The 26,033-nt window shown below is 49.9% G+C and overlaps 8 protein-coding genes across 8 annotated transcripts; 3 read left to right on the forward strand and 5 right to left on the reverse strand.

Moving 5' to 3' along the window:
- Positions 1 to 1,706: 1,706 nt before the first annotated feature.
- N7474_005611 (sugar porter family MFS transporter) lies at positions 1,707 to 3,356 on the forward strand (the record flags this gene model as incomplete). Its single annotated transcript, XM_057197026.1, has 3 exons — positions 1,707 to 1,872; positions 1,941 to 2,123; positions 2,194 to 3,356. The coding sequence occupies 3 exons, from the start codon at positions 1,707 to 1,709 to the stop codon at positions 3,354 to 3,356; spliced, it is 1,512 nt and encodes a 503-aa protein (XP_057054422.1).
- A 318-nt stretch (positions 3,357 to 3,674) lies between these two features.
- On the reverse strand, positions 3,675 to 6,195 carry N7474_005612 (MFS transporter; the record flags this gene model as incomplete). The annotated part of the gene is made up of 3 exons (XM_057197027.1): positions 5,889 to 6,195; positions 4,211 to 5,835; positions 3,675 to 4,128 (listed from the first exon to the last, which is right to left on the reverse strand). The coding sequence occupies exons 1-3, from the start codon at positions 6,162 to 6,164 to the stop codon at positions 3,675 to 3,677; spliced, it is 2,355 nt and encodes a 784-aa protein (XP_057054423.1). The 5' UTR covers positions 6,165 to 6,195.
- Positions 6,196 to 11,053: 4,858 nt separating this feature from the next.
- Positions 11,054 to 12,083, reverse strand: N7474_005613 (uncharacterized protein; the record flags this gene model as incomplete). Its single annotated transcript, XM_057197028.1, has 2 exons — positions 11,054 to 11,875; positions 11,925 to 12,083. The coding sequence occupies 2 exons, from the start codon at positions 12,081 to 12,083 to the stop codon at positions 11,054 to 11,056; spliced, it is 981 nt and encodes a 326-aa protein (XP_057054424.1).
- A 1,272-nt stretch (positions 12,084 to 13,355) lies between these two features.
- N7474_005614 (uncharacterized protein) lies at positions 13,356 to 13,894 on the reverse strand (the record flags this gene model as incomplete). The annotated part of the gene is made up of 3 exons (XM_057197029.1): positions 13,356 to 13,412; positions 13,479 to 13,715; positions 13,769 to 13,894. The coding sequence occupies 3 exons, from the start codon at positions 13,892 to 13,894 to the stop codon at positions 13,356 to 13,358; spliced, it is 420 nt and encodes a 139-aa protein (XP_057054425.1).
- Positions 13,895 to 14,837: 943 nt separating this feature from the next.
- Positions 14,838 to 15,642, forward strand: N7474_005615 (uncharacterized protein; the record flags this gene model as incomplete). Its single annotated transcript, XM_057197030.1, has 2 exons — positions 14,838 to 15,408; positions 15,473 to 15,642. The coding sequence occupies 2 exons, from the start codon at positions 14,838 to 14,840 to the stop codon at positions 15,640 to 15,642; spliced, it is 741 nt and encodes a 246-aa protein (XP_057054426.1).
- A 433-nt stretch (positions 15,643 to 16,075) lies between these two features.
- Positions 16,076 to 18,940, reverse strand: chsA (chitin synthase I; the record flags this gene model as incomplete). Its single annotated transcript, XM_057197031.1, has 4 exons — positions 16,076 to 16,654; positions 16,710 to 17,858; positions 17,894 to 18,745; positions 18,803 to 18,940. Coding segments are annotated over 4 exons (2,718 nt in total), but the record flags the coding sequence as incomplete, so codon positions are not given.
- Positions 18,941 to 20,550: 1,610 nt separating this feature from the next.
- On the forward strand, positions 20,551 to 23,050 carry N7474_005617 (putative rhamnosidase B; the record flags this gene model as incomplete). The annotated part of the gene is made up of 3 exons (XM_057197032.1): positions 20,551 to 20,574; positions 20,636 to 21,112; positions 21,161 to 23,050. The coding sequence occupies 3 exons, from the start codon at positions 20,551 to 20,553 to the stop codon at positions 23,048 to 23,050; spliced, it is 2,391 nt and encodes a 796-aa protein (XP_057054428.1).
- Positions 23,051 to 23,273: 223 nt separating this feature from the next.
- N7474_005618 (uncharacterized protein) lies at positions 23,274 to 25,462 on the reverse strand (the record flags this gene model as incomplete). The annotated part of the gene is made up of 11 exons (XM_057197033.1): positions 23,274 to 23,379; positions 23,452 to 23,541; positions 23,597 to 23,808; positions 23,868 to 24,079; positions 24,136 to 24,313; positions 24,364 to 24,513; positions 24,576 to 24,669; positions 24,716 to 24,876; positions 24,945 to 25,016; positions 25,070 to 25,209; positions 25,267 to 25,462. The coding sequence occupies 11 exons, from the start codon at positions 25,460 to 25,462 to the stop codon at positions 23,274 to 23,276; spliced, it is 1,611 nt and encodes a 536-aa protein (XP_057054429.1).
- Positions 25,463 to 26,033: the final 571 nt, after the last annotated feature.

Below are 26,033 nucleotides of genomic sequence, written 5' to 3' on the forward strand. Positions count from 1 at the left end.
GAGCCCATTCATCTCGTATCTGTTTAGCTTTGTTATACTTCCGCCTTTTTTTCACTGCCTCCATAATATCCCTATTCCGGATGAGGGTATTCGAGAGCATGGCTGCCAACTTGGGAAGTGGCTCCAACTCTGATCCCAGTGACCCCGCTTTCATAACGGTCCGACAGAACTTTACTGGCTTTTGGAATCTTTGGAAACATTGCGGCCGTAACCAGGAGATAATCAAGAGAGACTACAAGCAGCTTGACCAAATTCATCCTAACAGGGTCAGAACTACCGAGCAGTGGTTTCGCGAGATGAATGCCCAGGGAATCGAGGACGGTAGTGGCTCTCTTTGGGAAAAGATATAGCCGGAGGATGTAGCGCACGGTCAAGATGTCGACGCGCGACAGCGGCGAGGGAACGCGCTTTTGCGAGGACCCGGTGACCGGGGATGGGGAGTAATTGGAGCGGAAGATGCGGGTGAGGATATTGAAGATGGGTGAGGATGGGACGCAAGCGACTTAGAATTTGTACGCACACCGGGCTCGACTACTGCAAGATACTCGCTATTGCAAGATAGGCTGGATAAAACTTAGTCCCATGAGTACAGTACAACAAATTGAAAGACAGGAGTGTTTAGCAAAAACAACTGAATTTTCCATTATAGTAGGGTTGCCCGTCTTGGAATTCGTACTTTTAACAGACCTGTGCCACGCGTGCACTTCCGCGGGGCAGTGTCTACAGAATGTATGTAGCTAATTATTCAGGAAGTCGGTTAGTTACAGGCAAAAAATAATAAAAATAAAAATTAAGTCAATACTTAATAAAAGTGGCAAAAACCGTCATAAATTCAAGAACGATAGAAATCGGACCTGTCTCTCACTGGGAAGAGGGTGGTCCAGGCCGGCGACCCTAACGCCCTCATCCATTTCGCTAGGCTGCACCTTGGGTTCACCAGGACCAATGGCTTGGACATTGAGAAAAACTGCCGAAAATCGCCAGATTCCGTGACCATTCCCCCAGGTGTATCTTGTCGTACAACGGCAAATCAGACAGACCCCGCATGATACCTTTTTGAGCCACCCAAACTAATAGAAGATCACTGGCTCGACCCGCCGAACATCCCGAACCTAGACCCAGTACCACCCCGACGTAATCTCGCCGAGTCACCCCATTGGATTGGAAATGGCTGGCAGCGGACCGATCGTCCAATTTCCCTGGTTTGTCACCGCAGCGAACTCAGCTTAGGTTTCTAGCGTCCGAACCTAATATGTCCGCAGGAGATTCAGCGGCCGAACGGGCGTTATTCTCGGCTTAGTTCAACCAGTGAGAAGCCGACTTGCGATACCGAGTCGGGACTAGTGGAGTCAGTCCAGCTGAATCCCGAAGCGGTCATTGGTGCACGGAGAGCACGAACCCACAACCACGTTGGCCAAGGTTCCATCCAAACTTAGTGATATGGGCCTCAAAAATGCTTGGTAGCTTCGATTCTACTAACTCTAAAGACCTAGTGCGCGGGGTAGGGGAGGCTCGACACGGCTGCTAAAGTGAAAAGGTGCGAGTTTCGGAGTGACAAGGAATTATTACTATCATTATAAAAGCACAGCTCCTGTTTGCCTGAGAACAGAAGCTCAACTTTCATCTATCCTAGACCCTAGATTCTAGGTTACTCTTCTTCACACCTCTCTTCTTCAAACACTACTTGTTGACGTACCATTGGAAATATGACTTACTTGGGCCTAAGAGGCAAGCCCCTCAGTATCGTGCTGAGTATAATCGCTGCGACTGCCTTCGCATTGCAGGGCTACGATCAGGCCGTCATGAATGGATTGGTGACTCTGCCAACATTCCTGCAAGTCTTCCCGCAGATGAAGGACTCGAAAATTGAAGGTATATAGCACGACTACTGTGCAGAACAGGCAGACTTCAAGGACGGCCAGCTAATGTGTGATTGTCAGGGACGGCGGTCGCCATCTACGAAGTGGGCTGTGCGTTGGGGGCGCTCTCCTGTGCGTTCCTTGGGGACGTCCTGGGACGTCGCCGCACCATCTTCACCGCGGGATGTGTTGTCGTAGTCGGAGTCATACTACAGACTACCCCATTCAGTCTGGCCCAGCTGATTGTGGCCAGAATTATCACAGGTACGTTCTACAATCAGGTCGACAAATGAGACGCGCCTATGAACAAGTTTCCATCTTACCATCTTGTCAGGACTTGGCGTGGGCGCATTGACGGCCACCATTCCCATGTGGGTGTCGGAGTGCTCAAATGCCAACGAACGTGGTCGCCGGGTCTTGCTGCAAGGATTTTTTGCTATTGGCGGCCTTACAACGGCGGCCTGGATCGAGTTCGGATTGTATTTTGTCAATGACAGTCAGGTGAATTTCAGATTCCCCATTGCTTTCCAGGGTTTCTTTGCCCTGATAGTCACCTCGCTTGTCCTCTTCATGCCCGAAAGCCCCCGTTGGCTCATCAAGAAGGACGAGATGGAGAAAGCTCAGGCCGTCCTGGGTGCTCTAGAAGATATGCCAGAGGACTCTGAGGTGATCACTACAGAGCTGCAAATCATCTATGATACATTCCAAGAAGAGAAGCGGGACGCCACCTCGGTCTTCGCAATGGGCCCGGAGCGTCAATTTCATCGTGCTTGTCTCGCCATTTTTGTCGCCTTACTGGCACAGATGACGGGTATCAATATTGTGACTTTCTACTCGACGCAGATCTTTCAGAAACAGCTCCACTATACTGCGGTCGACGCGCGCATCTTCTCTGGCTGCATTCAAATCTGGCAGTTTATCTCTGCGGGGATTGCAGTTCTCTTGATTGATCGAGTCGGGCGGAGGAAGCTTCTGATGGCAGGAGCAGGCGGCATGGCCATCGCCCATGCCTGCCTGTGTGGCCTGATGTCAGACCTGAGCAATCTGGCCGCGGGCAAAGCCGGCATTTTTTTTTACTTTGTGGCCATGTTCTTCTTCCCGGTGGGTCTCTTCCTGATCCCTTTTATGTACGCAAGTGAGATTGCTCCCCTCTCTGTCCGGCACAAAGTCACTGCAATGGGCGCCTGCACAAACTGGCTCTTTAACTTCTTGGTGGCGGAGGTGACCCCAACCGCTATGACGAACCTCGAGTGGAAGTACTACATCGTTTACGCCACCATTAGTGCTTTTGCCTTTGTTGTTTTCTATTTATTTTACCCAGAGACCAAGGGTCGCACGCTGGAAGAGATCGACGAGATCTTTATTCGGTCCAAGTCTATCTTTGATCCGGTTGGGGTGGAAAAGAATTTGCCTAGAAATGGTCTCGTCGGCGTGGAACGTCGTCAAGAGGAAGCACTCCAAGAGAAAAGTGCTGGTGCACATATCGAGACTGCTTAGCTTCTTAGGACTGGATAGGTTATCACCAATGACGTGGGAAGATTATGTACCTTCAATCCCTGTGTTTGCGGGGCGTGGAATAGTATGCCCGACGACGAGTATACGTCTATTGATCTAGGGAGGGTCTTCTATTGTCTTTCTCTAAGCTTTTGGTACGGCCTCTGATGGGGCTGTATAGTCATGAATAAAGAATTTCCAGATTACGATGTGTTTAGAATGCTGTTTGATTGGACCGTCGAGGTCAAGAACCGTTGTCGGATATGGTTTCTAATATCTTTGACATCGTCTATGGAGACTCGTAAATCAGTTTCGGGGTCATTAATTTGTTTGGACTCGTGCACCCGTCACTATGTTGAGATAGACAGCAAATAGTGAGCCTGCTGAAAAGAGGGCAACATCGAGATAGTATCCATATCGATATCCGTGTGCTTTGGACATGCTATTTCGGACGAAAGGGAAAATCGCACCGCCCGAGACGGCCGTCGTCAAGAATGCGGCAGCGGTTTTCGTATGTCTCCCCATCCCGCGGAGGCAGATTGCAAATATTATGGGCGAGATTCCAGCACTGAAAAATGAGAGGAGAATAGCCATCGCGATGCCGGCATAGCTATTCGTCACTATGCTGAGGGCCGAAAATAGGATTGCGCAGAGATACAGACCCAGAAGGATCCAACGAGGTTTCAAGAAGTACAATAAAAGCGCAGTGAAGAGGAAGCCAGCTGCGGATGCGGCGTTGCTTATGGCGACAAATCCATAAAGTGGGGGGCGAGGGCTGGGCAGAGAGGTCAGATAAAACATTCAAAGCCTTCTGTTCGGAACGTGGTATGGGGACGCTATATAAACGTTCAACTTACTTTGGTTCATTAAATATCACGAACAACCGGAAATTAGTTCGAAAGGCTTCTTCACCTCCAATACTGCAGAATTGCGCTAGAAACCCGAGGATCAACGTTATCCACATGACGCGAACCTCAGAAATACGACTGCAAGTGAATCGTTCTCTGCAATGTGCGCGATCTCTCAACTCATCGCTCGAGACCTCAGGAAGGCTCACGAAGGTGTATGCGAACGCCAGGAGCAGTGGAACTATCGCCAGAACAAGAAATATCCACTGCACGTCTATCAGTCCTGGAGCACTTACCACATTCGTGAAGAAAACTTTATCCGATAATATCGTAGAGGCTGTCACACCTATCGCTTCTATACCCTTGGCGATGCTAAGTCGCATTTCACCACGTCCTGATGGTCCACAAAGCGTAGTGAAGAGATTTGCTGTTGTTTCCACCACAGAAACTCCCAATCCGGCAATGAACATGGCAACCAGGATGGCCGGAAGCGAGACGAGTACAGTCGCAGGCCAGAATGACAGCATACCGAACCAAAAGATTGATATACCTGTGACTAAGGCGATTTTGAAACCACTGTAGTTCAGAATAGGACGTGCCAGGAGAATGGGCCCGAAGACATAGCCACCAAAATAACTGGCATGTAACGCGAACGTTACATCGACTTTGCTCCTAGTGGCATGCTGGAATTGCAACCAGAATGTGCTTGTAATTCCGTAGGCAAAACCCCACAAAAAGAAGATAACACATATTACTGTGAGTGGGAATATTGATTCTCGTCCGCTCATGCCAAGCATGTTCCGTGAACTGGTGAGTACAACGAAATCAAACCAGGGCTGGCTGGGGGTACTCGATGGTGCATTTTCCGGTCCGCTAGCTGCCGACTCCAAATTTTCAGGTACTGCAATCCCGGCCGTGGTATCCGTCTCAATCACTTGGTTGTTATCTCTTCCAGGCCGGTGAACCAGAGATGTACCGGTGTCACTGGAACGAGTCGTCTCCTCTGTCGTATGGAGGACCCAAGGAAGAATTCGGGAGACAAGAGGTTTTAGGCTAGGAACGCAGCCACACATGATGCCAAGGCTCAGCTCTACCGTGGACCATAAAAAGACATATGCATCGTAATCTGTGCCGACAAGCCCGTGAGTACATAATGAATATATCGGAGTGGAGAGCTTACATGAGAGGTCGTGAACGCTTGGGGGTTGGGGTTTGATAGCTCGTTCAACCGCTGCGTGCAAAAGAAACTCCGTGCGAAGGATGCTTATAACAATGACAAATATCCCGGCTCCAAATGTGAGGAGCAAAATGACTTTCTGCCGACGTGGGAGTCGTATATTCCAGAGTATCGGCATTGGCAGAAAGAAAATGGCAACATCAGTGAGAATATTGATCGGAGCTGAGGAAATATAGAGCGCAACAATGTCGATACAATAGGTCCCGGGAGGTGTCTCAATTAAAAAAGAAGCCGAGAGCGGACGACATGGGAACAGATTCACCAGGGTCAAGGATAGGCCAAACAGGATAACAATACCAAAAGTAACGAGCACTACCACTCGGAAAAGAAACTGTCCTTTCGCCAGAGTCAGATAAAAGAGGAGGATGGATGATTTAATAGCTGTGACTGCTGGATACTATATTGATGAGTAAGTTCCTGATATCTTCTATGAGTTCAAGCCGAACCTACATAGAGCACAGGGAATGCGTACTCGGCCCGAGCCAAAGGCCGCCTCCAGCTTTGGAGAACCCCTGCAAAGAGTCCCAAACCTTTAGACGCGCCATATATATTGACAGCGGTGATTCCAACTAGAAGTATCCATCCGATCAACATCACATAATCCGGCGCTGTTGCTCTCCGGGAGATAAAAATTCGCGAGGTGAATCGTAAGCCAACGAAGACTGTCGCAAGCACAAGGAACACAATATTGGCAACTATTACCGCTTCTCCGAACGGGTTCTTCATGTTCTCTTTGCTGGCCTCACTGGCCTCATGTCTTGATATCCTTCATTATGAGATCTAAACACTGCTCTTACCGTTCAGTATTCTTTTTTAAAATTGGTGATGGTTCCAAAGGAGAGCGGGGAGGCCCGTCTTCGAAGTCATGAAGTCACATACCACTAGTATCTTGGACGTGGCATGACCAAGGGTCACATGATGATTATGGGAAGATTACCCTCATCGGCTACTGGCAACTACAGTCTTCTCTCAGATGATTTTACATTACAATTCTCCTGGTCATGTCTTTATCTAAACTCAAATTGGGGATGCTAGCACCCGCTCCTCCAGTAATAATGAGTTGTTCTTCCCTCTTCTCCATCGCTGCTGATGGCTCAACTGGCGTGTGCCGGATTATGCCAGAGGTGCCCACCACCTCTAGGCCTTCGTCTCTTCTCACGTGGCATCCAGAAAATAGCATCCACCAAACGCAGTTGTCTCTTCTGCTTCTCTCCTTCCTGCTCCTGAAAGCTTTCCTGTGCTTAGAGACCTGTTCTGACAGCTTCTGGCTTCCGAGTAAAGATCTCGAGTATCGCTTCACATATTGCCATTGCTTTCATCTGTTCAATTCAGACACTTCTGAAACGCTATCATGCTGGCATGACCCTTGCCCAGATTCCACAAAATGCGGGCAACTGATCAGCTCCTGTTCTGATATCCAGCTGCGTCCCGTCGATCGCTTGGTCTGTAAATAGTTGGTCGACCTATCGGGAGGAATAAAAGGCTCAGGGCTTTTCCGTTTGCGAAGACCATATAGAGTTGGAATATTGGCCACCACGGCGGCACCAAATTGCTCTATAGCACCCCATGTATAACGATGAACTTGCGAGGTGCTAAGCTTATATATAGGGAGCCGCAAAATGGCGATGACGGTCAGGAGAATGCCTAGAGAGAAGATGCCGACTAACTGAAGTCGACTGTAGGAGTTAGGATTAATAATTTCTATTTTTCTAAGGTCAGATCGAGGGAAGACATACCGTTTCAACGGGCACTTTTTAAGGTTAAGGATAAAAGGCAAAGGGAAAATCAAAAGCATCACATCGGTCGCCATGTTGAGAGCTACAAAGGTAGACAACTGGATGGTCGCATTTGTACAGAGTCCTATATTCGCCACCGTCAGATGCAAATACTGCAGGTAACTAGAGGCAAAGAATAGAATCCACTCACCAGGATGCGGCACGACTTGCCAGTTGAGTCGGATAGGCCGACAGTCGACGAAGCTAGTAGCTTGCACAGCGCAATAGGTGATTAGGAGAATAACCCAGTATATCTTGATGGTTCGTGCGGCGAGAGGGAGACAGGAGAATATCAAGTTATACAGAAGCAGAACGACTGATTTCTGGATCCATAGACTGCAACATTAGTTAATATAGCCAGGGTGATAGCAGAGATTGGTGTGCTCACTATGTGTTATACACTATTCGATCTGTAAGTGTCAGTTTGCTCCCTATTTCACGTTGATATATTTCTGTTGCTGTGAAATGAAGACCAGGTTTTAGATCGTAACGATTATTGCCCCATAAGTCCACAACGGTAGCGAATGATGATCGAGTCATCACACATAAGATAGCCAACATAGTGAGATAGTCGCTCAGACCCAGCTGTTGCTTCCTCAGCTTGCGCATTAGCAAACGTAAGCCCATTATGAGAATAGCTGCAGATCCAAAAACCCAGTCTAGGATCAAGATGACTGTCTGGCTATGGGAGAGCATCTTCCCGCTTCATTTCATGTCTCCCTGGGGGCCCGCAGAACAGACGCCTAGCAACGAGGCGACAGAAGTACTGTGTACATTACCTGATCCTGTCTTTAGTAGTCAATGGAAAGACTTCGGGCATTTTATATTCAAATAGGCACACGAGTTACCTTTCTGGGTCCGAAAAGTAATAGTGTTCTGTGGCTTTTCGGCCACCCTGGCTCCCAAGCTTACACCGTAGCGTGTCCAAGTCTACAAAAGGAAGGTGGCAAGTGCAACACAGGGCCTCGTGACCATCAGTTTAGACATTCCTCTTCCTATTAAAGGCCAGAAGTTTGAAGTGTTTGTTAGGATTTCAAGACGTAAGCCAGAGGCTTTGTTAAATTGCTATCTCTAGCTATGTATCTATTAGAATCCGGAAAATCCCAAAATATTAATTTAAGGTGAGGAACTGGGATAATTAGGCATTTCAATCCTAAACTTACTTGATCGGCAGCCGCCACCCTCTTGCCGACCTCAGTGTTTTAAACGCTAAGCCCAAAGGCTAGTCTGGTAGTCACGAGCATCCGCGGAAAGAGAATTAGACTTTTGCTATTTTGAAGGTAGAAAGTAGCGAAGTGCCGGACCCAACATTCTATACTATGAACCAGGGATGCATTATTGAAGAATCGATATAAGCTAATTTGACCCATGTTGTATTTAATGTGAATAGTGAAACTAGAACACTTCTCCTCTACGTAGGCTCTTTCAGCGGAACCTCGAAGACCAAAGTCCAAGGGGCGGGTGAATTGATATACGCCACGCAAACACCGGTTTCTATACGACTAATATTTCCCTAGTCTAAGGATAATAGTATCCATGGTTCGTGACCATCAAATCTCGTTGTCAATCCTTGCCAGAGGGATTAAACCACTGGTCCGGCATCCTACCGCTGTTCTAGACTCTTTAGCCTAGCCAACCAGATCTCACCTTCTCCGCCCAGAGGACCCACTATGCCGCGACGATATCAAAAGTGACTGAACTCCCTATGCCATTTTTCCAAAGTCGTTGCCACAATACAGTAGCGCTACTAAATTATTATACCTAGGCCTTAGCATAGCCCTAGGCATGTCCAGCGAGACTCATAATCGTGACCGTTCACGAGCGGATAGAGGGTGGGTTACCCCGCCCGATAGCCTACTACAGGTTCTAAGTGCTTGACTGGCGGGCTGTTAGTGAGAGATCAAATTTAATCCCCTTGTTTCTTCCTAGAGGTGGTAAATTAATTACGCTAATCGTTCCCTATAAATTGTTACTGGAAAGACGGCTGTAGGACTGTCCTCAGCACTAACCGTAACTTGAACGATGAAATTTGACCACTTTTTAACCACATCTCAACCCCGCCATTTCAGTCAGCACTTTTAGCGAATAGTAACGCTATTTGGATTTTGATACCGCAATTGGTGACATGGCCTCTACGGATAGGATTAAACTTAGTCAAGTTCGATTCCTCTGTTATTTACTAGAGGTAGTGAAAATTTAAATGAACGTAGGAAAATATCGGGCGGCAAAGTTGAGCACATCCATCCCAATACGCCACTTCATCGCCTCAATAAATATCAGGGGTATGAATTTCATCACTAGGTGAGCAAAATTCACCACCTGTTCCTTAGTAATGCTTGGGGTGGTCGAATATGATCATCCATTAGAACCTCAGTTCACCCTTTACCCCCAAGACAACAGTCCTTAAATTGTGGTAGCTATTCCAAAGGCCTCCGCTCACGTTCCTATTTGGCCATGGTCCATGGCCCATGCTCTAGGTAAGCCAAGTGCCATCCAACTAACGACTAAGCCGGATTCCCGACCTGATCGGCGAGACGTCATCGTTCATAGTTTTCAATCTGATGGCGTTAAGGGCGAAGCCATTGCTATTTATAACTCTTCTCACGAGATTATACACTTGCATTCGTTTATTGCAATACGCCATGGTTAATGCTTAACTAAACTGGGGCTATGTCCTGATAGTTACTCTTCGCATGTGCAAACCTCCTTCCTCAGTGTCACCCGGCTCTCAAATTGGTCGTCGAAAGCACATCTCCTCCTCCCAACGAGGAAAATGTGGTGTTTTGCCCGAAAGATGTAGCCAGGCGAAGGAGGTATGCATGCGATGGCCAAGTTAACTCGAGAAGGAGGTTCGTATGATGTACCTGCCGCCTCTTCTCTGGCTTGGTCTCTTCGGTTCTACCTGACATGACAAGTTTACTCTCAAGAGGACCCTCTCAAACTTAACTCGGCCATCGTCCGATGGCGTCTTTCGCGTGACAGCGACACGCCACGGTTTTCAATTACAATATTTATAACCTAAGTTAGGGCCCTAGACCTAGTTCTAGGTTAGGTCTAGGTTGGGTTAGGTCATGCGGAAGTCTAGTTAGAAGCTAGTTTCGTCGACGTTATAGATATTACGTAGTATTACTTTAATAGCTTCTATCTCTCCCTCTAGTTTGTGAATCTACCTGAATATTACTAGTAATCTTTCTACATCTAGCCTCTTTGCTTCTATATTTTTTTAGGGTTGTAATTTGAAGGTTTTAGGGGGCGTTCTATAAAACGATCGACCTAGATTTTGCTGTTGCGTTTGTCGGAAACACTTTGTGACAAAATGTTATTTATAGTACTTTTGATCTCATAGGGAAGAGGTCAGAGAGTAGCGTGGTTAAGGCCACGTATCTATGAAATTAATGCATCCTCTTAGTCCTTATCAAAGGGTTGTTTGGTAGAGTTCTAGCGGAATGGGATTAGCGACCCTAAACGCGCCCTCCCTTAACTAGCCGCAGGGAATGCTAAATTCCTAAGCCAATTTTGCGATTTTTGGCTTGCAACGCTTATGGTACACGTCTAAAGTATCAGCAATCCTTATCTCGACTTCAGGATTAGATTTGGTCATCGTGGTCGTTGATAATAGGGGTCCAAAGTTGGTAGGTAGGAAATAATTGTAATTTGACTGGGTTGCAATTTGGCCGGTAAGGGCCCGACTAATTACTAGGGGCGGGTACTCCTTCAAGCAGGTCCATCATGGGTTCTTTATTAACAATCCTGGTTTGGATATCCATATTTGCTTTTTGAACTGACTATTGTTATGATTTAAGGATAAAATCCAACTACTTATTAACATGAATCGACCCATCACTCCAACCAGGTCTCAACCGCCACCTTCAATGTATCCTGTAACCACTTCTCGGAATACCGAGCATCGCCATCAAACCCATGATCCCCATCTCTAAGAGTAAAAAATATCTTATCCCCACCAGGCTTCCCACGAAGCACCTCACGCGCACGATGCACAAACTTCTCCGCTCCGCGCGCAGGGACGACACTATCCCCGGCGCCATGGATAATCGCCATGCCACCACGCGGCAGACTGCAATCCGGCAGCTCGAGTTTCTCAAGGGCGTAAATTCTCGCTCGCTCTGAATCCTTCACTCCCTTGTCCCAGAGACCGCCCAGCTCACCGTACTCAATACCCGACAGCATGAAAACCAGTCGTTCCTGCTCAGTGATCGATGACACCGGCGTGCCGGGGACAGCAGAGGACAGAACTTTCTGGATGACTTCCTTGGGGAAATTATGGCCGAATGGTGGCTTTTCACGCGGAGTATGGTAATCCGGAGACAGAAGGTCCACGCATGGATACGCGGCTATGCAGGCGCGGATTTCACTCGGGTGCGAGAGGGCGAGGTTAATGCTTAAAGTCCCGCCAGCCGACTCGCCGAATGTAAGGACCCGATCTAGATCAACTGCTGTGGGTGTAGTGTGCGCAGCAAGCAGATCGGCTAGTGCAGACGAGTGCATCCACGTCCAGAAATCCTCCATGTCGTCGTGGATGTCGGTGCTGGTGGCTTCGGGGATGAGGCGGTAGTTGGGCGAGATCACCACCGCGCCATGCTTGATGGCAAGATCGGATAGCCAGTGCGGGTAGAAATCCATGTACAAGGAGTCGCCGAAGACCTGGTTGTGGGTTAGAAACAATACAACGTCAATGGATGGGATCACATACAAAGCCACCACCGTGGAAACGGATGATCACCGGTCGTTGGCCCTCGTGCGCTGTTTGAGGGATCAAAATGTCTGTTCGAATTTCATGGTCGCCGATTCTCTTGTAGGTGGTTTGGATGATATCCAGGCCGTCCAGTTTGGGGGAAGAGGGAATCGACATTGTGAGAGAGGGTGTTTTATATTCTGGAGGAATACGATTCTCTTCTTCTTGGAGGGTCAAAGGTGATTATATAGTATTTTGTAGCCACACGGTATCGAATCCCTTGGTGGGGGCTATGGCGACCACTTTCCGGACATAACTAAGTACGTGCTGGCACTTCGCCGGACAATAGCCCGACCCAAACAGGCGTAAGGGACAACCTGGCGTCGGTAAGCCCCCCAAATCAGGTTTAGCGCTTATCCTCGAGGGCCGCGTCAAACAGTCCAAACAGTTCAAACACTCAATCATTGGGCCATTTTTGATTGCAAACCAAGCAAAGTAAGATCTGAAGCAACTTACAAACACCTGGGCTGAGATATCTCGGTCTCCGAATTATCCCCATATCACCCAACCTTGTTAGGCTGTTTTGAGCCAACGGCCCCCGACCCGGGTCCCTTCTCGGTCTCCGAAGTTTCCGACGCTGACCAAGTTAGTTACAGACAGTTGACTTGATTCCTTGACGTGACGAACGTCGAATTAATGTCGTCTCTGCTTCGCAAAATTCCAGCAATATTCAAAATCAGTTTATCCAATATCCATTTACAAACTGTTTCGCAAAACCATGACGTGAACACTTCGGACCAAAAGTTGAGTGGTACTCTAGGCCTTTATTTTTGTGGTTGAGATAAAATGGGTCCCCTGGACTAGCGGTTCATGTCGTTCGGTTTTGATTGGGCATTTCATTGGCCTGACACCTCCGAAAAGTCGCCGGTTCGAACCCGGCGGGGACCTGATTTTTTGCCAAATCTACGCCCAATAATTAAAACAATATATAAAATCTCCTCCCGCACCCATATGGATGCGTGAGTGTAGAGCGCAATATAGAAGAGTCAATATTCTGAATTATGAGACCAATTTTTTTTTCCGAGTTGGCCAATCAGAGAGGCCCTAAAGAGCAAACAGAACATCAACCGATGAGAGGTCTTACTACATACACCCAACCAATCGTAAGCCGCGAAAGACCAAGATTCATTCTCAGGTAGTCGGCAAGTCATTAAGGATAGTTAAATCTGACGGGTGTCCGTTAGCTATTGCTGGTTCCCCTCCAAGTAGGCCTTGTATTTGCACAATGTTACAGGCACATGAAATAGGAAGTTTCATCGTGAATGTGATGCATGGTATTAAGCAGTATCATACTCAAATGAATGTCCAATTTATATAAGAAAAAGAACACAAAAACTCCCCGTACCACAAAGCATATACAGCATACCCTACTCCCTGTAGACCCGAACCCTATTTGGTGATGTGCATAGTCTCGTTAAGAGTATTCATAACGGGATATAACGAAGCCTATTATTGATAATCAGTATTAACATTGATTGATCTTTTCATCAATGATGTGATCGATCCACTTACCCCGAGGAGATAGGCATGGGCAACGTTAATCTGCGCCTTGCCCGCAGCCAGGTACTTGGGGATCTTGACCGTGAAGTTCTGGTAGGGTCCATGGCCGCCGGTCTGGTGGAACTCGGGATTGAAGGGGCCCGCGTAGAGAACGTCGCCTATTTCCTCTTTGGCGGGGAGGCACTTGCTTTGGGCGCAGGAGGAAATGCCGATAGCAATCCCGAAATTCATGAGGCTGGTCAGGGAGTCCTTGGGTGGTGGGTTAGCTCTTTTGCTTCTTCTAGGAATATGGGTAGACATACGGGCTGCTGAATCTGGATTAGGTACTCGTCACCCGCGGTGGCCGTGGCTCCATGCGGAAAAGCGATGTGGGCATTCTGGGCCAGGGCGACGCTGGCGAAAGCAGCGAGGGGAGCGATGAACTTCATTGTGTCTGGTTTGGTTGTGGTGGGGAAAGAAATTAAAATTATTGAAACAGGTAGTTGTTCGGCGTTATTCAAGCGAGAGTAATGATCAGAAGAGCTGTAGCGAGTGGACTGATAAAGTAATGGATGCGTTGTTAAAAGGAGGGTTGGGCCATGACGAGTTATTTAATTACTTTCGGCTGTGTCTAAGCTTTTCATCCTTCACTCCAGCCAAGTATTAATAGCCGCAACTGCAGCGGGGGTCCCGATTCGCTAGGTGTTGGAGGATCTCACCGCGTTGTGCACAGCGCCCCGTTAGTTGCTGGAGGCAGTTAGCCGGGGTTGAGCTACCCGACCGCCGCGAGCCAATAATCCACGGTTGGGGTGACGATCGCTGCCGCGATGCGTGGCTGGAAAACCGGGTCTTCTAAGACTTTCTGGTGCTGGGGATGATCGAGGATCCATGATCCCAAAAATAAATTGCGGGTTGAGGTGAGGTGAGATGAGGCCCGCCGTTGGCTGTGTAGCAGGCTGCCGGGTTACTATTTACTGATCCTGTCTCACCTTAGACGGCATAGATGCAAGAACAGGGCAGATGAGTGCGTTGTGCTGCTATTTTTGCCGGTGTTAAACGATCGACGTGACGGGTCTCAGGGTGCCACCCGAGAGTCGGGGGAGGTTGGGTAGTGTGTCTGTTGTGCTGTCCATGACGACAAGGCTGTCGATCAAAGTAAGTGCATAGACTAGTCCTAGATCATCATTATTCTTCAGAACATAGTTCTCTCGCTCTCAAATCCGTATTGTAGAGACAAGAACCAAACTCTATCGTAGAACCATAGAATGGAAAAAAGGGGAATGCTCCATACATTCTCCCTAGCGCTCGGGCCAAACCAACTTTCAACATCCTTCGTCCCACGGTCTCCTCTCATCCTCCACCCGGGCAGCACCTCCCCAATCAGCCCATACAATGGACCCCGACGCCAGTGCGCCCGCCGATCCGGCGCCCGCCGTCTTCAACTACGTGCTCTCGTTCCTCCTGGTCGGCGTCGCGTGGGGCTTCACGACCCCGTTCATCCGGCGCGCGGCAGCGGATTTTAACGCGCGCCAGGAGAAATTGAGTCGGGGGCCGGGGGCGACTACGGATACACCGCGGACTACATCTACAACCACTGGTTTGGAGGAGGAGCAGGAGTTGCTTGCCCGTGATGAAGGAGAGGAGGAGGAGGATGAGGATGACAGGGCGGCTGCGTTGCAGCTTGGGGGTACATCGGGACAGTCGTCGAGCGCCCGGCGGGATCGTGCAGACGGTCACAACCCTAACAACGATACCGAAGATTCAGACGAACACAACGACGAAGATAACACTCCCACGCCTGCATGGAAGCGATCCTCTTCATCATCCCGCTCCTGGCTACGCACCAAGATCACCACCCTCTTCTGGACAGTGATCAATCTGCTGCGCACGCCGGCATACTCGATTCCGCTGGTGATTAATCTGACGGGGAGTATTTGGTTTTTTCTGCTTGTTGGGAAACACGGTATGTATATCTCCTGGTTCGCGGGAAGTGAAAAGAAAAGAATGCTAACTCCCGCTTTCTGCAGAGCTCTCACTCACTGTCCCACTGGCCAACTCCAGCGCGTTCCTATTCACCGTTCTGGGGGAGTGGTACGTTGAGCGGAAGGTGATTGCCCGGGAGACGTGGTTGGGGCTGTTTCTCGTGCTGGGTGGGATTGCGTTGTGTGTTCATTCGAAGAATCAGACGACGGGGTAATCGGACTCGTAACGTCCGGAGATAGGAGTAGTCAGGACTGAATATAATAATGCTCAAAACTTCATACATAATGGCAGGGAACATGATCGAAGCTTGGAAGAACTCTCACTTCGAGATTAGAGTTAGACTAATATCTACAGATACAGTACATATCCCATATCCCAATCCCAATCCAATTCAATCCCACCTCCCATCGGAGAGACTGGCAACCCCAAAACTATCGAGCACGCCACCATGCACACAGACGGAGAGAAAGAAGCACCGCAGGGAGGTCGTCATGCATATTATACCATATGGCAATTTTCCGTTCCATACCAGACCGTGCCCGCAGTGGTATCGAATCAACGGGTAGTAGAAAAGCACAAAAGACAAGACAAGACACGCAAGAATGGAGCTGCAGGGCTGAAAGAAACACAATCATCAGATCAAACACCGCGGAACTATTGACATCGTTAGTACTTGAGAATGGACACATGCCAGAGAGACAGAAACTCACCAGCCGAACGACCAAGAACCACATGGCACCGACAAACTTGAACGACGACAGCGCCGCCACACTCCATAGCACGACCTGCATGTAAATCAGGGACCGATTGCTCTGGGTGAGATCCTGGCCATTGGAGCCAGCTGTCTGGTTATCGAAGTTCTCCAGACCGGCCGCGCTGAGCACAACAGCGCCGAGCGCAAAGTTGCAGAAGACCCAGGCCAGCACGACAGCACTCCGGAATCCCTTGTAGTAGTCTGCCTGCTTCTCTTCCTCGGAGACGCTCTTCACCTCCTTGGGAGGTTTCACAGAAAATGAGCGCAGCTCGGCCTCGTACTGGGCGTTCAGATCGCCGTCATCCTGCGGGATGTTCACGTCGACCTTACCGCCGGGCTTCAGGTTCGCGGACGGCAGCTTCTCAGCCTTGTCGTCACCTTTCGTTCCCCAGGTGATGTCGTGGGTGTTGCAGAAGGCGTAGATGTTCAGGACGTTGATGTATGTCGGTGTGAGCAGGATGTATTGGATGAACTGGACATGGTTAGAAAGAGACGGAGACGGGCCAAAAAGGGTGACAGGGACATACGCAGGTAAACATGTGCCACGGATCCAGGAAGATGACCGAGGCTACAAACCACATGAGATAGGTCGAGCCTATCGAAACAACGATCGAGAAGAACGTTTTATTCCTGAAAATCTCGCTGATCTCGAAAGTCGGGTGTTCTTTCAAGTCTTCCTGAACCGATCTCACCGTGACGAACACGGCCGCGAAGGACAGATAACACATGATGCCAATCCAGAAGTACACCATGGTCATATAGAACTTGTTGGATCCGCCGGGGCGATTACCCAGCGCCAGCACGAAGCAAGTGACCAGAGTTGCGAGGTAGAGCCATTCGAAGACAATTCCCAGGATCTTACCCACCGTACCCAAAAGATCGGATGCGCCCAAGTAAGTCGTCAGGATGTGGAAAACAAGGAAGAAATTACCGATGCCGAACCAAGCGAAGATGATGGCAATCGTTTGATAGATAAACTCGATCATGAGCATGAACTTGCGCAGGAAGCTGTGGTCACTGCGGAAGACCTGGTAGAAGTGGGTGATGGCGTAGATGGCGGCGAAGAAACTGCCGTTCAGCCAACGACGGCGTTGCAAGATGAACTCGGCCATCTGATCAGGCACGTCCGTCTCACCAGTCGACGACTTGACGTACCGCAGGAGCCACCGGCATTTTCGCTTCGTCACAATCTCGAAGCAGAGAATGCGGTCCTCGGCCAGGTACATGTTCGCAGTGAAAATACCGGCGTTGGCACCGTGCATCTTCTCACCCATGAAGTATCGCTCCAGTGGACCCTGGCCATTCTTGTCGTTTTGCAGCGCAACATACCGGTAGGCGGAGAAGGCACCGGGCAGCACAGAGATGAACCCAAACGCAGACTCCAGGGGCTTATCCAGGATATTACTGAGCTTGTACTCAAAGTTCTGGCCGGCCACCAGAGGGTTCAGCAATTTCTTGCCGTGTGACAGCATGACCTTGATCTCTCCACAGCAGCCACCGCACATGGGCTCGACATCAAAGGCCTTCCACAGGTGGTAAACCGAGTCCTTGCCAGGCTTGGTACCCGCATCCAGCAAAACACAAATGTTGGGATCCAGCACACGACCGAACGCCTGGAAGAACCAGCGGTGGGAGTTGATCTTCTTCTGGTTCTTTTCCTTCAGACAGAAAATCATCTGCACGGGGGTCCCGAACGCGGCTTCAGATGGACCTGTTCGCCCTTCAGCTCGATGCCCACCTGCGTCGTGTACTCGTAAATATGCGCCGTCACATCCTTGCCATTGACCTGCTGTTTGGCGATACCGTCCTGGTACACACCCAGACCAGCCAGCACAGCCCGAGTTCGAGGGTTGATCTTGGCACGACCGTCACTAATCACACACACCACGATCTTCTTCCAAGCATCCTTGCCCCATGTCTTGCTGCTGGTGCGCGAACACATGTGTTCAATGTTCTTGAAGACACCCGTCATGGTGCGCGCGAACAAGAAGTCATCCTCATTGTACATGGTGACCGCGATGAACAGCTCCGTATGGCGCGGCTTGGCGAATAGCTTCTGGCGCAGCGTGAAGCGCTCTTCGAAGAATTGAGCAGGGTCGCAGGTGGCGGCCGAATAGCGCATGTGGGTGAACTCATCGCGGCCCGGAGGCTCGGCGTGCGGCACCTGGCTGAGCAGCCGCGGCGCAATTGGGCAATCCAGCACGAGGTTGCCGTTGAACAGCTGAACTTCCTTGACCGTCTTCCAACGCCGAATGGGTGCCGGGCTAGGGGTCGGCCGCTCGTCGTGGAACTCATCTCTATACGGGTCTGGCCCCTCAAAGGGGTTCTGAGCATTCGCCAGCATAGGAGCACTGGTGTCGTCAAACGGAGTATGCCCACCCTCTGGATACTGTCCCAAGTCGTAGTCATCCTGCGGTGTATGCGTGGGCTCGTACGGCTGGTTGTAATAGGCGTCATGGTGGGCATTGGGGTCGACCGCGTACTCGTAACCGGGGTAGTGACCTCCATGTGCTTCGTACATTTCGTTGTGGCCGTAGGAGCCGTGGATATTCTCGACGGAGTACTACCCATCGCCATTAGTTTTTCTCTTCACAAAAATGACCCCTTTCCAGGCACTTACTGTCGGTTGTTCAGCCAAGCGATCAGTGGATGGCATAGGCAGATGACCGCTGTGTCCGTATGGATTGTCCGACAGCTGGTAGGCTTCCAACGGCCGGCCGGGGGAAGGCGTGCGGACATTCGGGTGGTGAGGATTCATCATGGGCGACCGGTTCTGGTCCCCAAAGGGATCTGGCGAGCGCAAATGTCAGTACTCAGTATAGAGGAACCGCGCACAAGGCAGCGGTCGTGCGAGTCGCAGGTGGAGATGTTCTGCAACGGCGGAGAGTCCCGCAACCCAGCAAGCACATGAAAAGGAGAAGTAAACTGACCGACACGATTATACGACATAGCGGGCGACTATGCCTCGGGGATATTGAGTTTGGCAAGTTTCAGAGAAAGATTAGGGGAAACACCCCTAAGTTCCTGGCAGGGGCTTGTCGGATGGAGATTGCGCCAGGAGGGCTTGGTGGAATGTTGACTGGGGGGGGCTCGGCGCGGTTTCAGGAGTGGGCTCCGATAGGCCCAAACAAAGATGATCTCCCCGACTGAGTGTATCGGACAGCGGAGTGCAAGAGGGAATGTGACCGGCAGATTCGCAAGGAGGTGAGTAGATAATAGGTGGTCAAGCAATTCTGTTCGTATTCTGAGATTTTGGGTGTTGACGCCGCCTTCGATGGCTGAGGCGTGTGGAGTAGCAACACGAATGAGACCGAGCCAAGGCTGACCCGCAGTGGATCGATCCTCGAGGCAGACGTGAGAGAAGAGGGAGGGAGAATCAAACGAGTGTCCGTGCCTGGATCAACTAGAGTCGGCAAAGCTGAAAACCGCACAAAGCCCACTTTTATTGGCGCTGAAACATGCGACCCGTGGATGGTACTGGATGGTCACTGGGCCAACCGTGTCTGCGCCACGCTTAGTAAGTAATGCTGTGGCGGGACATTCTTTTTTTAGCCTGGACGGAGTGTAGGCTGCTGGATTCTACGACAATACACACGAGTAAGTTCATGATCAGCGTGAGAATAAGTTAGGACTTCCCGGAGTACGGAGAGTCGGTCGGAATATATCATCTGCACGTCATGAGATGCCACGTTGGTCGTGGTGGCAATCAAGGCAAGGGAGGGAGATCGAGTGCATGATTGCTGCCTGAGGTGTCCGGTCCCCATAAGGCTGATTCGTCAACCCTATCCAACGTCACATACTATGACATGCAGATATCAGAAAGGGATCAAATGCTAGCAACAGAGATCCACATCTAAGATCCAAGTTTCCGAGCGCTTGAACCTCTTTCCGTCCAAGCTTGGTCCAGCGCAAGAGTAACTCTTCAAAGTTCTCTGGTAGTGCAATACCGGGAATCGAATCTGTACTGTTGCGGAGGTCGCGAACCTTTCGAGAGGAGCGAATCTTCATTCACCAGATCTTTTTGGATTTTTTATGCTTCAAGCTATTGAAATCGAATAAGAGTGAGGATCCTAGCTTCTGTGCCCAAATTCGATCCGTCTTCCACTGCGAAGCCGCCCGTTTAGGATGATAAATTGACGTTTAGTTTTCTAGTACATAACGGCGCTCCCGTGGAACTATTAGGAAAATAATTCATACATTATTGGTTTTAAGTAGAGACACAACAAATACTAGACGAACCCATATTGCGCATTTACCCGGCCGGTGGAGCCTTCGGGCCCTCCTTGCCCGAGCTCGGTCAACCCCGCGATGCGCGTTAATAAAAATGTCGGACCACTAAGTGACTCTTCCACATCTAAGAATTCCAAGATGGAGGTAGTGGATGGCCAAAAGGTCCGAACAATATTACTTCACCAGAATATCATTGCATGCATCGCTGACCCCCTCGCGGCAGATCATCAATGAGCTCCAAGCGAACTGGATTTGGATCCCCGACTGGGTCGATTCCTCCCCCGACAACACCGCCGGTCGAATCGTACACTTCACTCGGACTGTCAGTCTCTCATCGCGATCGACTCGGGCACTGCTGCGCTTTTCTGCCGATACTCGGTACAAGCTATTCGTCAATGGAGTCCGCGTCGCCGTGGGACCGACCAGGAGCAGTCCGCTCATTTGGTACTATGACACCCTGGATATCGCGCCGTTCCTAAACACCGGAGAAAATGAGATTCGGTTCGTGGTGATCCGGTACTTTGCAGCCTCGCGCAGTGCGATGCCGTTTGAGAGGACGTTGTGGCCTGGTTTGACAGTTGTCGGCTGCGTGGAGGCGGGGAGCGAGGTCGTGGAGCTCAATTCGGCACAGAACTGGCAGGCTCAAGTGGATGAGAGCATTCGCTTCCCGATGGGCCTGGCGGACGACGTGTTTCTTCACGTGAGCGCTCACAAAAACACACTTTTGTCGTTTTCTAACTTTCAACAGATCAGCGAACGTATTGTGCCCACACCTCCAGCTCCCAAAGTGACTCCGATTGCATATGGTATCAGGACACTGAATGGAGACATACCGCCCTGGAATCTGCGCCCCCGCGCCATTCCGATGCCAGAATCGAGCCGCGCTGTGGTTAATACTGTTCGAGCATGCGAAAGTACTGCATCTATCTACGACTGGACAGACCATCTATCTAGTGATCGGCCATTAAGCCTTCCCGGGGGCTCTTCGCACATCGTTGAGTTGCAAGCAGATGTCCACTCCACTGCATTTGTCCGATGGGCCTTCAAGGGAAATTCACACGTCCAACTTCGCGTGACGTACTCAGAGGGATACGAACTTGAGCCTCGCTCGTACCCATTCTTTCGATCCAAAGCTGATCGGTTGGACTCCAAGAATGGTCAAATAGTTGGCCCATATGACGACGTAACGCTCAATCTCACGGGCGAGCAAAGCGTCGTTTATGAACCGTTCTGGTTTCGAACTTTCCGTGTGATGAGACTTGAAATCACCGTTGGACCGGAGCCAGTTGAGCTCCTGCAATTCGAGGCTACCCAAGTCAATTATCCCATGGCAGTCAAGGCTACCTGGAACGAGCCGGGTGATCAAGTTACTAAACAAATTTGGGATGTGTCCATTCGAACGATGCGAAACTGCATGTTCGACGGATACTCCGACTGCCCCTTCTACGAGCAGCTTCAGTATTCCGGTGATAGTCGCTCGGTGGGCCTGTTTCACTACCTCCTTTCCGGCGATGACAGACTCATGAGACAGGCCATCACCAACTTTGCTGCCTCGGTCACACCAGAGGGTCTCACACAGTCCAGATTCCCCTCTCATGTTCCGCAAATTGTCGCCGGATTCTCCTTGTATTGGATTCTACAGGTATGCGACCATCACCTGTTCTTCGGCGACAAGAAGTTTGCGCGTGGCTTCGTCCCGCGCATCGATGGCGTCCTTGACTTTTTTGATTCTCATATCGATGATCTGGGTCTGGTCAGCGGACTCCCGGAGGTTGTATGGCAGTATGTAGACTGGGTGACCACATGGGGTGCGACTGAGGAGCACGCGGATAAGGGTGTCCCAACCGCAGGCCGCAAGTCAAACAGGCACACATACTTCAGTATGCTGTATGCCTATGTCCTTCAAAAAGCAGCCCAGCTTGTCCGTGACGCTGGGCGGCCAGGTCACGCAGATGAGTACGAATCGCGAGCCGCATCGCTTCTAAAAGCAATCCGAACTCACTGCTATGACGGAGCATTCTTCACAGACTCGACGGCCAACATTACAGAGGACGGGGCCTTTTCTGAACACTGCCAGATCTTCGCAGTTCTGTCAGGCGCTGCTGCACCCGAGAGTTGCGCGTCGCTCTTAGCTCATTCGCTTGGCAACCCGCATTTCTCCAAGTGTTCGTATATGATGCGTTTCTACATGCTTCGAGCACTCTCAATGGCTGGTGATGATGTTTACGAGAGACATTGGGATTCCATGTGGGCCCCTTGGCGGCAGATGCTTGCGAATAACCTCTCAACTTGGGAAGAGGATGATGTGCGACAACGCTCGGATTGCCATGCCTGGGGGAGCGTGCCCATCTATGAGTACTGTACCGAGCTAGCGGGCATTCAGCCTATTGCGTCGGGGTGCACGAAGGTTCTCTTCAAGCCTCGTCTCCGTCTGAGTGCGGCCCTAGAGGCAAAGATCGCCCTTGGTAGGGACAATCTTGCTACGGTGTCTTGGCAGACTGGCGACAGTGATGAGAAACAAGTTACCCTACGGCTTGAGAAAGCTGTGGAGGTCATCAGCCAACTCCCTGGAGGGGTAAAACAGGACCATGGAGTCGTCGACTCTATCAATCTAGTGTACAAAGAAGGATTTATATAGATACGTATCACACGCGAAGTGGGCACATTATTTGGATTAGAAAGCCTGGGATATAAGATCCGTTAAATATAGAAAGGTTTTGGATATCCACATCTCATTTCAAGGACTACGCAAGCGATCTACACGTACTACTTCAACGGGCATTGTTTTTGAAAGAAAATGTTCAATAGACAACCTTGCATATGCCACATGTGCAGCATTCCTCGGAGAATTTATCCCGGCCCTAAGCCCTGGCTGTCAACTCTCTTGCATGATGCTGCTCATCCGCGTGTATCTGCACCTCGGTGACATATCCCTTGAATTTACGAAGGCCGACCTTATTCTCGAACCTGCTCCCAGAAATATGTCAGCTCCCTCCAATAAAAGGGCACATATTTGACTTCAAAGCTGCTAGCACTTACATCTCATCAATCTCAGCAGGTGTACGACGCGTCACCTCAGGGAGAATAAACCAAGCAATGACCACAGCAATGGCGCCCGTTGCCGCAAAGCTGTAGAAAATTCATCGTCAGCATTTATGCCCTCCAGGAATGCTCTCATACTCACAAGAAACCCGTTTTCACACCCCACTGGGTAACAGTCCCATTAATCATCTCGGGCGTGGTAAAGCTAAACATAATTGCAACTCCATTGGACAAGGCCAAAGCCCATCCTGCTGTCTGGGCACGCAGACGCTGCTGAGGAATTTCAGCCGCGTACGCATAGCCAATGGCCGATGCGCCGGTGGTTGAGAATGTGGCCAGACAGGCGAAGAAGATCTTGACCGGAACTGTCAGCTGGTATTCAGAGAACATTGACCGGGGTGTTTGTTTCTTACCAGAAGGGAGCTCAGTGCTGGCTTGGTATAGTCGAAGCAGCCGACGATACCCAGACATAGCAGTGATATGCTTGTGACTGCGTAGGGGTAAACTGTAAGCGGGCGGCGGCCGAATTGATCGGTCAGTGAGGCTGAGAGGATCATCGAGATGAGCTGGACACAAGATAGAATCATGGTAACCTGGAACGGATCCTGGAATCCGGCATATTGGACTTGGAATCCCAGTTAGGGACGCGTGATATGCATGGAGGGTAAGGAATTCACTTACAGAAATATGTAGCATAAGTGTTGAATACGGCAAGTCCAACGAACTGCTGCGCAATCTTGGGCCAGCCAGCAATGATGAAGCGGATGAGATTGCGTCCTCGGAAGACAGCCCATCTATCTTCTTCCCTGTTGCGTTCGGCAACGAGGCGCTCCTCTGCAACTGTTGCGGTCATTACTTCCTGGAATGAAGATGAGCATGGTTCTACCTTAAAAACAGAAGTGTCCATACAATTTGCTCATCAACACTGTACTCCTTGACGTTGCCGTTGTATCTTTTCAAGATTTTGGCTGCTTGTTCGAGCTTTCCTTTGCTGACGAGCCACCATGGCGACTCCGGAAGAAGCACGAAGATGAATCCTATTGCGCCAACCATCGCCCACTAAAATTCACAAACGGGTCAGTTTAAATATAATCACAACTCATGGTTGGATTTCAACTAACCTGCGTATAGATAGGTGTCCGGAAATTATACGGGTCCACGGCGTTGAGCTGGTTGAGCGCCACTGAAGCGAAGATCTGGCCAATGACAAACCAACTAATCATGTCAGACATGACCATTTCCAAAGATGTGTCATACTTACAAGCTGTAGGCGTTGATATACAGACCTCGAAGCTGAGAAGGAGAGATCTCTGATAGGTAAAGAGGCATAGTAGACTGCAACATGCCAACGCCCATGCCGGAGAAGAGCTTTGCGACAAGCCAGTGGTCCCAGCGAGTAGCGAAACTCTCAATGAAAATACTCTAATATCAGCAGACAGGTCAGATATTTCTATCAAATAAATGTAGCCAACGCAAAAACCGGTACTTACCACAACCAGGTCGACAAAAATAATGTATAACGCAACCTTTCGCCCGTATGCTTCGGTGGCGTATTGGAGGAGCTTAGGAAGTTTTTAGATCATCTGTAAAACCACCAGAACACAAGAAGCCATACGATTTGACCGACCGCCTGGCCGGCTGATTGGATTCCTCCCCACGCCGAAACGTATTTTGATTCAATGATCGTAGTGCCCGCGGTGGCCATCTGGCCAATAAATCCTTTGTTCGACACAATTCCGCCGTTAAGGTTGATTTCTGTTCGAGCCAGTCAGACCATTATTTCTCGCTTTGAACCTGCTCCAGATGCCTTACGGTACCCATCGAGCGATGCACTGAACGCTGCAGCCATGGCAACTAGGGACACAAGCTTGAACTGCTTCACACTCTGCCACACGGTAAAGTCGTCTACTTTAGCCCGCATGACAGGCCGCTCCTTGGAGACCATGTAAGGTTCCTGCTGTGTGGAGACATGCTCGATCGCTTCGCTGTTTCCCTTTGCCAGATCCATCGTGTATGAGCGTGCAAGGGTTGGCGTCAAGGTACGCCGTGGGGAATAAGCCGGACTCCAGCCTTTATAGCCAACATTTTTCGACCCGTAGCCCTACAAAAAAAGAGGGCTTGGCTTGCCAGCTCTTCTGGGCCCTAGTCTCAAAGAGTCCTAATGCGGGGAAGTGCTTTCCATAGTTACCTTGGAAGGTCATCGGCTAGTTGTGAACCAACAAATCGGTTAATTCGCTAACTTGTACCCACTAACTATCGGCATTTGATTGAGAGTTCAATCGCCGCTGGGGCGTTCACAAGCAACCAGTTGACTGGATCACTATTCCGCTTCTGGAGCAACTCGGTGTTTTTTATCCCGGGCTAACCTTGGCTCTACTTGGACTTTTCTTGCAGGCTGCTGTACTCGCATCATAGAATCGGGTAAATATTTTCCACGGCAGGATCGCTTACATAGCGTATCAAGTTCCCAAAACATTTGATAATAAGCTCTTCGCTTTGGGAGTATTGAACAGCTCTCCTGATTTTGGCCTTCGGTTTTCCAGTCTATACCACTGGCTCGAAAAATGCGAAGGAAGAGT

Source organism: Penicillium riverlandense (assembly GCF_028828495.1).
Source record: "Penicillium riverlandense strain IBT 135883 chromosome Unknown utg000003l_segment0_segment0, whole genome shotgun sequence".
In the NCBI taxonomy this organism is placed as follows: domain Eukaryota; kingdom Fungi; phylum Ascomycota; class Eurotiomycetes; order Eurotiales; family Aspergillaceae; genus Penicillium; species Penicillium riverlandense.